Source organism: Lampetra planeri, chromosome 23 (genome assembly GCF_965212315.1).
Source record: "Lampetra planeri chromosome 23, kcLamPlan1.2.h2, whole genome shotgun sequence".
NCBI classification, from domain to species: Eukaryota; Metazoa; Chordata; class Hyperoartia; order Petromyzontiformes; family Petromyzontidae; genus Lampetra; species Lampetra planeri.
In genome coordinates, this window is record NC_136129.1 from 3,164,135 (window position 1) to 3,176,697 (window position 12,563).

Here is a 12,563-nt window from a genome sequence, read left to right on the forward strand (position 1 = left end):
GGTTCCGGCGACACGAGTTCGTTTCCCTCTAGCGACCAATAACAAATATTCAAACCGGTGCTAGACCTCCGCTAGGTCGACTCGGCCTCAAATGAGTACCTGGCGCCGTGCATTTCCACATCGGCAACAAAGGCGGCCGGGGCGGGCTACAACACCTCCCTCGGGAACGCCGTGCCGGGCCTTCGTAGGTGCCGCTGCTCGCGAACAGCACTTGCCCCAACAGTCTGTTAAGGCTACACGGGGGAACCTTTGTCTTTGCAGGCCCTGCACCAGAAGGAGAAGGAACATTCCCGGCTCGTCCAGAGGCTGGTGGGTGCGACGTGACGAAGTCCTCTCGCTCCGCAGCTGTGACTTTAATGGTTTTGCATTTGTCAGCTTGGGTGACCACCCAGGTTAATCGAGCAGCACTGTACGTTAAATTTATTTCACACCGCACGTGGCCAACCGTGCTAATCGGAGGTGCCGGGGGAAGGAAAAGAAACTAAACACAAAACGGAGTTGTAAAATAAATACGTTTTAAATTTATAAATGCAAATTAGGAAGTTAGGGTCGGAGTCTTCGTAGGGTCACTCCGCCCTGCCTCCGATTTCAATACAAGCTCCACTCGCTCACTCTGTAGAACAGGGGGAGATCATACAAACTCCACTCACTCTGTAGAACAGGGGGAGATCATAAAAATTCCACTCACTCACTCTGTAGAACAGGGGGAGATCATACAAACTACACTCATTCACTCTGTGTAACAGGGGGAGATCATAAAAACTCCACTCACTCACTCAGCAGAACAGGGGGGGATCATATAAACTCCACTCACTCACTCAGCAGAACAGGGGGAGATCATACAAACTTCACTCACTCTACAGAACAGGGGGAGATCATTACAAACACCACTCACTCACTCTGTAGAACAGGGGGAGATCATACAAACTCCACTCACTCGCTCTGTAGAACAGGGGGAGATCATACAAACTACACTCACTCACTCTGTAGAACAGGGGGAGATCATAAAAAACTCCACTCACTCACTCTGTAGAACAGGGGGAGATCATACAAACTACACTCACTAACTGTAGAACAGGGGGAGATCATAAAAACTCCACTCACTCACTCTGTAGAACAGGGGGAGATCATACAAACTACACTCACTCACTCTGTAGAACAGGGGGAGATCATAAAAAACTCCACTCACTCACTCTGTAGAACAGGGGGAGATCATACAAACTACACTCATTCACTCTGTAGAACAGGGGGAGATCATACAAACTTCACTTGTTCACTCTACAGAACAGGGGGAGATCATATAAACTCCACTCACTCACTCTGCAGAACAGGGGGAGATCATACAAACTTCACTCACTCTACAGAACAGGGGGAGATCATAGAAACACCACTCACTCACTCTGTAGAACAGGGGGAGATCATACAAACTCCACTCACTAATTCTGTAGAACAGGGGGAGATCACACAAACTCCACTCACTCTACAGAACAGGGGGAGATCATTTAAACTATACTCACACACTCTACAGAACAGGGGGAGATCATATAAACTCCACTCACTCACTCTGCAGAACAGGGGGAGATCATACAAACTCCACTCGTTCACTCTACAGAACAGGGGGAGATCATACAAACTCCACTCACTCACTCTACAGAACAGCGGGAGATCATACAAACTCCACTCACTCACTCTTAGAACAGGGGGAGATCATACAAACTCCACTCTGCAGGACAGGGGGAGATCATACAAACTCCACTCACTCACTCTACAGAACAGGGGTAGATCATATAAACTCCACTCGTTCACTCTACAGAACAGGGGGAGATCATACAAACTCCACTCACTCACTCTACAGAACAGGGGGAGATCATACAAACTCCACTCACTCACTCTACAGAACAGGGGGAGATCATACAAACTCCACTCACTCACTCTACAGAACAGGGGGAGATCATACAAACTACACTCACTCACTCTACAGAACAGGGGGAGATCATCCAAACTCCGCACATTAGATAGAGCATTTGAGAGCAATCGGAGGAGTGTGTGCGAGAGCGATCAAGGGAGAGAGAGAGCGAGAGAAAGGAGGGAGGGGAGGAGGAGTAGGAGGGGGGGAGGGGTAGAGCTTGCGTGCGCACGCGGGGAGTCAAAGTAGAAGCGAGATCGATGGGCCGCGCGTTATATTTTTGTCGGTAGCTTCCTTCAATAAAAACGTCACGAGTCGACGCCGAAATGAAAGATAAAATGAGACTCGCACACTCCGGGGCGTCAGGCTCGCCAGCGGCGGACACTTACCGGCCGGAGGTCATGACCCCGGGATTATTGGTCTTGCCGTTCGGCCGACCGTTGGATCTTAGCCGCTCTCGTTTGGTGCAACCGCCACCCCCCCACCCCCCAATCTGCAGGACCCCCCCACGACCGCATGCTTGGTTGTGTTTTTGATAAATAAATTAAATGATATCCGATTAGCGCCGGTGGCTCGCAGCAGATGAAGACGTTTGTGGGCAGAACTCGCCGCAGGTTTTGTCGGGCTGTGGAACATCGCACGGCATCTTCTTGGTTTTTAATAAAAATAAAACATAATAAAATATTTTATTATGTTTTATTTTTATTATTTTATTACTTCCCTTCTACGTGACTTTACCGAAAAAACCAAGAAGATGAATCCCTGCAGTCACGAAAGCTTTAAATCGAAATTTTATCGCACGGCAGTCGCTCGTTTCGCGAGTCCAGCACTGCTGATGAGGCCTCAAAGGGTCGAGCTGGTGCAGAGTTAACTTATTTATTTTTACAAATGCAAATATTTAATTGTATTGATTCACGTGCGGTCATTAGTGATTGCGCTGAGATAGCCAGATACGCGCAAGACTATTAACGCAGACGCTTACTTACACACACACACGCAACCCGCAAAGACAAAGATAACCCGCATAGCCTTCAATAGACTGTTGTGGCAAGTGTTATTAGCGAGTAACACCTATGAAGGCCGGCACGGCGCACGAAGCGGTGGGCGCAGCGGTGGCGAGATGTTAACTACCTTGCCTGGTATACAGGAGGTCGTGAGTTCGATCCTGATCCTGTATATTTGGAGTTTGCATGATCTCTCCGTGGTCGCGTGGATTTTTCTCTCGGTCCTCTGGTTTTTCCTTCCACATTTAGAAACATGCGTATCGAGTATTTGGCTGCTATAAATTTTCACATGATAAGCCACGTTATTGGGCTATCATTTGTGGCTTGATAACTTCTGAAGAACCAATATATAGCCTTGCGGGCCTTACCTGGTAAACTAAAATAAAAATTGTTTTAGTTTAGGATGGCCAGCACCACACCTTTGTCTCCCAAATGGCTTTGTTTTACACACCCCACCAAGTAATCATTTAAGGCTGAGTCGACCTTAGGGAGTCCCAACAATGGTTCAGATTGTCGTGGTGCTGGCCGACCAGCCCCTCGTGTTCCGTGCCGGCCTTCATAGGTACAACCCGCCAAACAGCACTTGCCCCTACAGTCTGTTAAAGGCGACACGGGGGGGGATTTCTTTGCCCATACGCACGCGGACCCGAATGTTACCATCGCAGCGATGCCTCTCCCGTCTCTATTACAGATGTCTCAGAGCGTGGCGCCCGTGTCTCCTCGCCAGCCCGAGAAGCTGGCCATCAAAGAGTGAGTCGCCCCCTCTCCCCCTCCCCCCCCACGCACCCCGTTCCGTGCGACGATTTCCGGCCAACGCAAACTCGGTCCATCGCGGCGCCGTCACGCAGCACCGTTTCGTAGCGCGCTGCGCGTGACAACTGCCGGGGTGGATGGCCGACCGGTGTGCTGGCCCCTGCCGGGATGGTGTGGATGGGTCAGTGCGACCGGGTCGGGGTGTTTGGGTCGGTGTGACTGGGTCAGGGTGTTTGGGTCGGTGTGACCGGGTCGGGGTGTTTGGGTCGGTGTGACCGGGTCGGGGTGTTTGGGTCGGTGTGACTGGGTCGGGGTGTTTGGGTCGGTGTGACCGGGTCGGGGTGTTTGGGTCGGTGTGACCGGGTCGGGGTGTTTGGGTCGGTGTGACCGGGTCGGGGTGTTTGGGTCGGTGTGACTGGGTCAGGGTGTTTGGGTCGGTGTGACTGGGTCAGGGTGTTTGGGTCGGTGTGACTGGGTCAGGGTGTTTGGGTCGGTGTTTCTGGGTCAGGGTGTTTGGGTCGGTGTGACTGGGTCAGGGTGTTTGGGTCGGTGTTTCTGGGTCAGGGTGTTTGGGTCGGTGTGACTGGGTCAGGGTGTTTGGGTCGGTGTGACTGGGTCAGGGTGTTTGGGTCGGTGTGACTGGGTCAGGGTGTTTGGGTCGGTGTGACTGGGTCAGGGTGTTTGGGTCGGTGTGACTGGGTCAGGGTGTTTGGGTCGGTGTGACTGGGTCAGGGTGTTTGGGTCGGTGTGACTGGGTCAGGGTGTTTGGGTCGGTGTGACTGGGTCGGGGTGTTTGGGTCGGTGCGGTTATCACCTGGGTGAGGTCAAACTGGACACCAGAGAGAAGCGTAAATACAGCTAGATTGACCTTTGACATTGGCTTGGGATGGGTTCGTGACCTCTCTTCCTTCAATGTCTCGGTTAACGCCACAACTCCCTCGCTCGCTCCCTCGCTCGCTCGCTCGCTCCCGCCCTCGCTCCAGGTGTGGGCGGCAGGGGAGAGGTGCCAAAGAGATAGAGGAAATCGTTGCTTGTGTGGAAGCAGGGTGCATATTTTGAGCATGCAATCCTCGCTTATCTTGGCCTGACAAAACCTCCACGGCCTCACCGTACCTCCCACGCATTCCCCCCGCGCCACCCCCCCCTTCCCCCCCTTCTCCACCATCCCCCTATAACCTTACCCCCCCCCACCAACCCCGTTCCATCTAACCTTCGACCTTTCTCACGTCTCACATCCAAATCGCCGTGCACCTCTCTCCAGTGTTGGCAGCAGTGACGTGGAAAGTAGAGGCAGCCTCTGCTGATTAAGTGGTGGTGTAAGAGATGATTTGTATTCCAATGACAAGAACAACAACAATAATATGAAGGTAAAGGTGCCGCCCCGCAATTGCTCGCTCGCACTGCTGCTGGCAGAAGGGCGCCTCCTTTAACTCACTTATCCGCTTCTCTCACCACTCGCTCAATCACCCGCTCAATCAGCCACTCAGCGGCTCGTTCACCCTTTTACACACTCAATCACCCACTCACTCACCCACTCGCCAAGTCACCCACTTACCAACTCATCCACTCTCTCAATCACCCGCTCAATCACCTACTCGTAAGCTAATTCGCCCTTTTATCCACTCACTCACCCGCTCACTCAGATCCCTCACCCACAGACTCATCCACTCAATCACCCACTCGCCAACTCACCCACTCACGTACTCACTCTCTCACTCAATCACCCACTCACTCAATCATCCACTTACTCATTAACTCATCTACTCCCTCACTCACCCACTCACTCACCTACTCACTCACTCACTAAATCACCCACTCCCCCATTAACTCATCCCCTCCTTCAATGACCCGCTCACTCACTCACGCACCCACTCACTCACTCACTAAATCACCCACTTTCCCGTTAACTCATATACACTCCCTCACTCTCCCGCTCACCCACCCGCTCACCCTCCCACTCACCACAGCGCTTTCTTAACAAGTGCACGAAGCATTCGGCGCAACACGGAGGCCATCGATCTGCCGCCGACGTCACGACACCAGAGGCACGGCGGCATATCAAGTGTTTCCATTTTAAATCATCGATTCCCAATTAGCGGTGGGCGGGCGGGCGGGCGGGCGAGCGAGTGGGAGAGCAGACAGCTGGGGAGGGCAGGTAGGCTGTGGGGGCGGGTGAGCGAAAATTTATTTTTCCTTTTGGCAGACGGGACCCCCCCCGCCCCGCCCCTGCTGAGAGGTAGTACAGCAAGTAGGTTCCACTGGCCCCGTCCGCGGCGACGGCCTCTTTGGTCGGCACGCCGTCCCCTAGAGTTTTCCCGCTGGTGGGCCTTCTCCATCGTGCGTCGCCGCCACCGCTGAGCAGATTGGCCGAAGGGGCGGGGGAGGCTCTCGACGAAGATCCTTGAGGCTGTTCGCCGTCGATGGCTCTAACCCCCCTTTGGCCACGTCCCATCGCTGCTTCCCCCAGCCCCCTGTCGTGTAGCGGGTGGGGGTGGGGGGGGTTGCCGACTCGTGGTGATGGGAGAGGTGAAATCCAGGTTGGGAGGGGCGGGGGGGTCAACTCAGCTGATGGTCGTCACCACCGTCGTGATCACCGCCGCCACTGTCATCATCGTCATCGTCGTTGTGTTCCTCATCACCGTGATCGTCTTGGGGGGGGGGGGGGTGGGGGACACGGCAGGGTGGTGACGTTGCGGTGACGTCGCTCGTGGCCTCACCGCAAGAAAGAAGGGGCCTGGGTTCAATTCCTAACCCGGGTGACTTCCTGAGTGGAGTCTAAACTGAACTGAAACTAAGCAGTTTTTTTTTTATTTTACCAGGTAAGGCCCACCGAGCTATATAGCTCTTTGTTTCAGAAGTGACCTGGCTATCACAAATGGTAGCTCAGCGAAGTGGGCTTATCGTCATGTGGAAATGCATAGCAGCTAAACGCGTGATGTTGATTCTAATTGTCGGAGAGGGGGGGGGACCAGAGAACCCAGCGAAGAAGCCACGCGACCACGCGGAGAGAGACACGCAAACTCCAAATATACAGCAGTAGGCGTCAGGGTCGGAATCGAATCCACGACGTCCTGTGTACCAGGCGAGGTAGTTAACATCTCCTAGCCACCGTCATGATGATCATGATGATTAGAGAGACGCAAACTCCAAATATACAGCAAGCGTCAGGGTCGGGATCGAATCCACAACGTCTTGTACACCAGGCGAGGTCGTTAACATCTCTTAGCCACCGTGATGATGATGTGAGAGAGACACGCAAACTCCAAATTATACAGCAGCAGGCGTCAGGGTCGGGATCGAATCCACGACCTCCTGTGTACCAGGCGAGGTAGTTAACATCTCCTAGCCACCGTGATGATGATGATGATGAGAGAGAGACACGCAAACTCCAAATATACAGCAGGCATCATGGTCGGGATCTAACCCACGACCTCCTGTATACCAGGCGAGGTTGTTAACATCTCCTCGCCACCGTGGCACCCGAGTCTGCGCATTCTCCCACCTGCTGTCGGGGGACAGTGGCAATATCCCTCCCTCCCTAATACCCCCCCCACTACCCCCCACCACCCCCCCACTACCCCCCACCACCCCCTCCACTTCCGCCCACCACCCCCCCCCCACTACCCCACACCACCCCCCCCCCACTACCCCACACCACCCCCCCACTTCTGCCCCCCCCCCACTTCCCCCCACCACCCCCCACCACCATCCCCCCCCCCTCCAATACAAAAATGTAATTGGCCGCCTTGGCAATAAGAGAATGGGGGAGTAACCTGTGTGTGTGCGTGCGATGGAACGGGACAGGGTTGGGGGGGGGGGCTCAGGAAGTCACGGGGCCCCCCCGAGGCGTCGGGGGGTGGAGGGTCGAGGGGGGGGGGGGAGAGAGCGAGCGGGGGAGAGGTCACGGGCGCAATATCAATATCTGTCTTGGCACGCGGCTCTCGGGCGAAGCTGGGGAGGGTTATTTATTTATTTTCAAGTGGGCAGAAACCAAATTAAGGGGTCCAGAGTGCCGCAGATTCTGGCCGGCGGCGTTTTGTGGGCCGGTTTGGGGGGGGGGGGTGGGGGGGGGGGGGAAGTGAGAAAAAAGTGGCTTCCGCAAGATGCGTCGCTCAGCGCGCGCGCGCTACCCGACGCGCAGACCTGTTGCCCCCGCAACCTCGTCGCGCGCAACCGGTCGCCGTTGCCAACGTCGTCGTGACCTGCCGGCCGAGATCGATCTACTGCTGGGCTGATGACCGCCTCTTCCCCATCGTCGTCATCGTCGTCGTCGTCATCGTCGCCTCTCGCGGCCCGGCGACGTAGCGACCCGTCCGGCTGGCGCACGCGAGCCGATCCCCTCGCTCCGCCTCCGCGGAGGACGTTGTTGGCGCTCGTCGTTGCCCGATGATGCTGGATGCAATTACCAGCGAAACGTCGTACTCAAATTGTAAATGTTGTGGCTTCAACACACCGGTGGGCTAAAGCAGTGAACTATTTGTCTTTTGTCAACGTGACACTTTTTTTACTGATTGGCCGTGTCGGGTGGTGGAGGGTTACGACACATTTATAAATAACGCGATCTAAACCCAAAAACGTTGATTATGAATAATATTGGTCGCGAAAGCCTACGTGTTAAACTGCACTTGCTGCTGTTGCCGCTTGTTGTTGCCGCGCGGCGTTGCCGCTCGTTGCCGCTCGTTGTTGCCCCCTCTCCGTTGGCGAGTCGGGAGAAAGTGACAGGCGGTATTTTTATTTGCGCGCCGGGCCCAGTGAGCGTGATGAATGGCCAGAGCGCGCTCTGTAAATTAATCCCATCGATTGGGAGGGAGGGAGGGATGTGGAGAGAGCGAAGTCGGTCCTTGAGACATTGACCGGTTAACCACCGAGGGTGCCAAAAGCTAACGAGGATTCTCCCGGAGCATTCGGGGGACGATGTAGCAAGTCGGCGGTGGGTATTGCTCTCCCCTGCTAGCGCGTAGTCGTAGGAAGTTTGATGGAGAACATTGTTCTGAAAACCACCAATCTACTGTGTCGATGTATGCGCTATACATTAGGGCCGTTGCCACTAAACGGTGCCTGTTTTATATTTTTTTCTTTGCAATGTGCATTGGCACGGCTCGCGGATGTGTCAGTGGAAAGAGGGAGGCCTGGGTGGCAGACCTGTTGACATGCCCCGGTTTAAGACAGAGCTGTTCGTTTGCGTGCCCTTGAAAACTGGAGGGTAATATTTTACGCGAGGAACGTAAGGAGGGCTGTTATCGCCAGGCTGGGAGGCATCGACCCGCTGCACTTGATTGTCCACGTTTTATTAACGGGCGGTTGAATTCCAAATAAATAGCTGCACACGGGGAGAAGAGAGACTTTCTGACACCACCACCAACACCCGCCATTCGCCACTAAGTGACGGTGACGTCACCACGGCGCCTGTGCTAGGCCAGGCGCACTTTGAGGCCACGTGAAGTGTTGAAGGCTCGCTGGCAGGAGGTCTCGGGACAGACCCAGGTGCCTTGGGGTTGGCTGACTGAGATGACCGGTAGATGTACACCCTACTGTACCAACTTTGCTGAATTTTAGCCACCCCGGCCCTCCGCTCGTTGTTGTGAGCGTCGCTCCTCTGCCCTCAGTTGTTGTTGGAGAGCGGCTGCCTCCAACCGCCCAGTAGCGTCCTTCACGAGCCTCCTCCATAGAGGCCGAACCTGACACCGTTGCTACCAGTCTTCGGCAAGACCACTCAGCTCCACATCCTCCCGTACCACATCTGACACACACACGTCATCAAGGATCGTTATATCGGTGTGTGTGTGTCTGTGGCGGTGCGACGGTCAGTGTGTCGTTGCGCTATGAACCCCGCTACCGGAGTTTGATTCCCGCTCGCGGCCAACAGCTAACGATGGTGAGGAACATCTGGACCGGCCGTGGGCCTCCCATCTAGGTCGACTCTGCCTCGAGCGAATACCTTCTGCGGTGTGTAAACATTGTGACTCAGGGGACAAAGGCGGCCGACCTTCATAGGTGCTCGCTTAACAGCACTTGCCCCAACAGTCTGTTAAGGCTGTATGGGGGATCTTTGTATGTATGTATGTTGAACTTTTTTTGCACCGTACGTAGCCAACCGTGCTAATCAGAGGTGCGGTCGAAGGACAACAAACTAAACTCAAAAAGTAGTCCGAAAGAAATGAGTTTTCAATCTAGATTTCAAAGTGCATATCTCCTGAGGTTTCCTAATGTCGGAAGGAAGAGCGTTCCAGACGGCCGCTGAAGCGCATCTGAAAGCGCCCCGCGATGCGGTGACCACCGCCGTCTTTGTTCGACGGCCAGCAGCCAAAAGCCGCGGCTGCTGCGAGGATGACCGGACGGAGCTCGCGTGATGATGATGATGGTGGCTTACCCTCCTTGACGAGATCAGCGACGACTTGCAGCAGCGGTCCATCCGTGGCAAGCGCTCTGTGCGTGCGCGTTTAACGCGTCGCGTGTCGCCGCAGCTTCCAGGTGGGAGACCTGGTGCTCATCATCCTGGACGAGCGGCACGACAACTACGTCGTCTTCACGGTGGGGCCCACCCTCTACTTCCTGCACGCCGAGTCGCTGCCGCCGCTGGAGCTGCGCCCCGGTCAGTGTGGGCCCGGGCCTCGCCGCACTCCTCACCGCACCGCGCCGCGAGCCACCGCTGACTCCGGTGGGCAGCTCGTGGCGTGACCCTGGTCGTTGCGTGGCACGCTCGGGGACAGCGAGATTTGGACCTCGCAGCTTCGCGGTTCCCATCGGTTCCTGCAACTCGCCCACGCGCTCGCTCACCTACTCACCCACCCACTCACCTACTCACCCACCCACTCGTCTACTCACCCACCCCGCTCACCTACTCACCCACCCACTCACCTACTCACCCATTCACCTACTCACACACTCACCTACTCAGCGGTCTCATCGGCCCTGCAACTTGCTCACACGCTCTGCTCACCTACTCACCCACCCACTCACCTACTCACCCACCCACTCACCTACTTACCCATTCACCTACTCACCAACTCACCCATTCGCCTACTCACCCACCAATTCACCTACTCACCCACCCACCTGCTCAGCGATTCCATCGGCCCTGCAACTCGCCCACCCGCTCGCTCACCTACTCGCACACACCACTCACCTACTCGCCCACCCATTCACCCACCTATTCAGCGGTCCCATCGGTCCTGGAACTCGCCCACGCGCTCGCTCACCTACTCACTCACCCATTCACCGACTCACCCACCCACTCACCTACTCACCCACCCATTCACCTACTCACCCACCCACCTACTCAGCGGTCCCATCGGCCCTGCAACTCGCCCACCAACTCTGCTCACCTACTCACCCACATCACTCACCTACTCGCCCACCCACTCAGCTACTCACCCACCCATTCACCTACTCACCCACTCACCTACTCACCTACTCACCCATTCACCTACTCACCCATTCACCTACTCACCCACTCACTCACCTCCTCACCCACCCACCCACTCACCTACTCACCCACCCACTCACCTACTCACCCACCCACCTACTCAGCGGTTCCATCGGTCCTGGAACTCGCCTACCCGTTCTGCTCACCTACTCATCCCCCCAACCGCCTACTCACCCACCCACTCACCTACTCACCTACTCACCCACCCACTCACCTACTCATCCCCCCACCTGCCTACTCACCCACACCACTCACCTACTCACCCATTCACCTACTCACCCCCCCACTCGCCTACTGACCCACCCACTCACTCAGCTAGATAATCGTCGCTGGTGTTCACCGTGACCAGGAATTGAACTCGGGCGGGTCGCCGGGTTCATAGCGTGGCGCGCTCACCGCTGCATTACCACTCCCCACCCCAGCCAAACAACACACGCACGCATCATCACAAGTGTGATGTGGAATAGCAGGGTGGTGGGTGTTACGGATAGCAGTCATCTTCTCACTTGGCCCTCGCCCGATAAAATCTACGTTAGTGAGCTGGATTGCCAGCTCACGCTCTCCCCATCGTCGCACTCTCTCCACCCTGCCTCTCTCCTGCTCTCCATCTCTCACTTGTATCATCCCCCTCTCTTTGCACACACACACACACCTCTCTTTACACACACACACTTCTCTTTACACACACACACACCTCTCTTTACACACACACACCTCTCTTTACACACACCTCTCTCTTTGCACACACACACAACTTTCTTTCCACACGCACACACACAGACCTCTCTTTCCACACACACAACTCTCTTTACACACACACGCACAACTCTCTTTACACACACACCTCTCTTTACATACACACACACACAAACCTCTCTTTACACACACACACACAAACCTCTCTTTCCACACACATACAACTCTCTTTGCCCACACACACACAACTTTTTGCACACACACACACACCTCTCTTTACACACACAAACCTCTCTTTACACACACACAAACCTCTCTTTCCACACACACACAACTCTCTTTACACACACAACTCTCTTTACACACACACACACAACTCTCTTTACACACACACACACACACACTCTCTTTGCACACACACACAACTCTCTTTAAACACACACACACAACCCTCTCTTTCCACACACACACACAACTCTCATTCCACACACACGCACACAGCTCTCTTTGCACGCGCACGCACACACTTAACTCTCTTTCCCCACACATTTCTCTTCCCTCTTTCACAATTTCGCCCCACTCTCCCCTCTCTCTCTCTCTCTTCTTTCTCTCTCACTACATCTTCTCTCTTTGTCTATGTCCATCTGTCCCCACTCTCCTCTATCTACCCTCTCGGTCTCTCTGTCTCTCTGTCTCTCGGGCTCTCGGTCTCTCGGTTTCTCTGTCTCCACAGGCTTCTCTCTCTTGACTCTTTCCCCCTGTGACTCTCTCTCTCTCT

The 12,563-nt window shown here is 54.9% G+C and overlaps 1 protein-coding gene across 1 annotated transcript in view; it reads left to right on the forward strand.

Annotated features, from left to right (window-relative positions):
* LOC144726506 (uncharacterized) overlaps positions 1-10,354 on the forward strand; it is a 53,501-nt gene extending 43,147 nt beyond the window's left edge. The window contains exons 18-20 of the mRNA XM_078605304.1: positions 262-309; positions 3,602-3,660; positions 10,128-10,354. Coding sequence (XP_078461430.1) covers positions 262-309; positions 3,602-3,660; positions 10,128-10,341 — 321 coding nt within the window. The 3' untranslated portion in view covers positions 10,342-10,354. The remainder of the gene's footprint in view (positions 1-261; positions 310-3,601; positions 3,661-10,127) is intronic.
* The last annotated feature ends 2,209 nt before the right edge of the window (positions 10,355-12,563 follow it).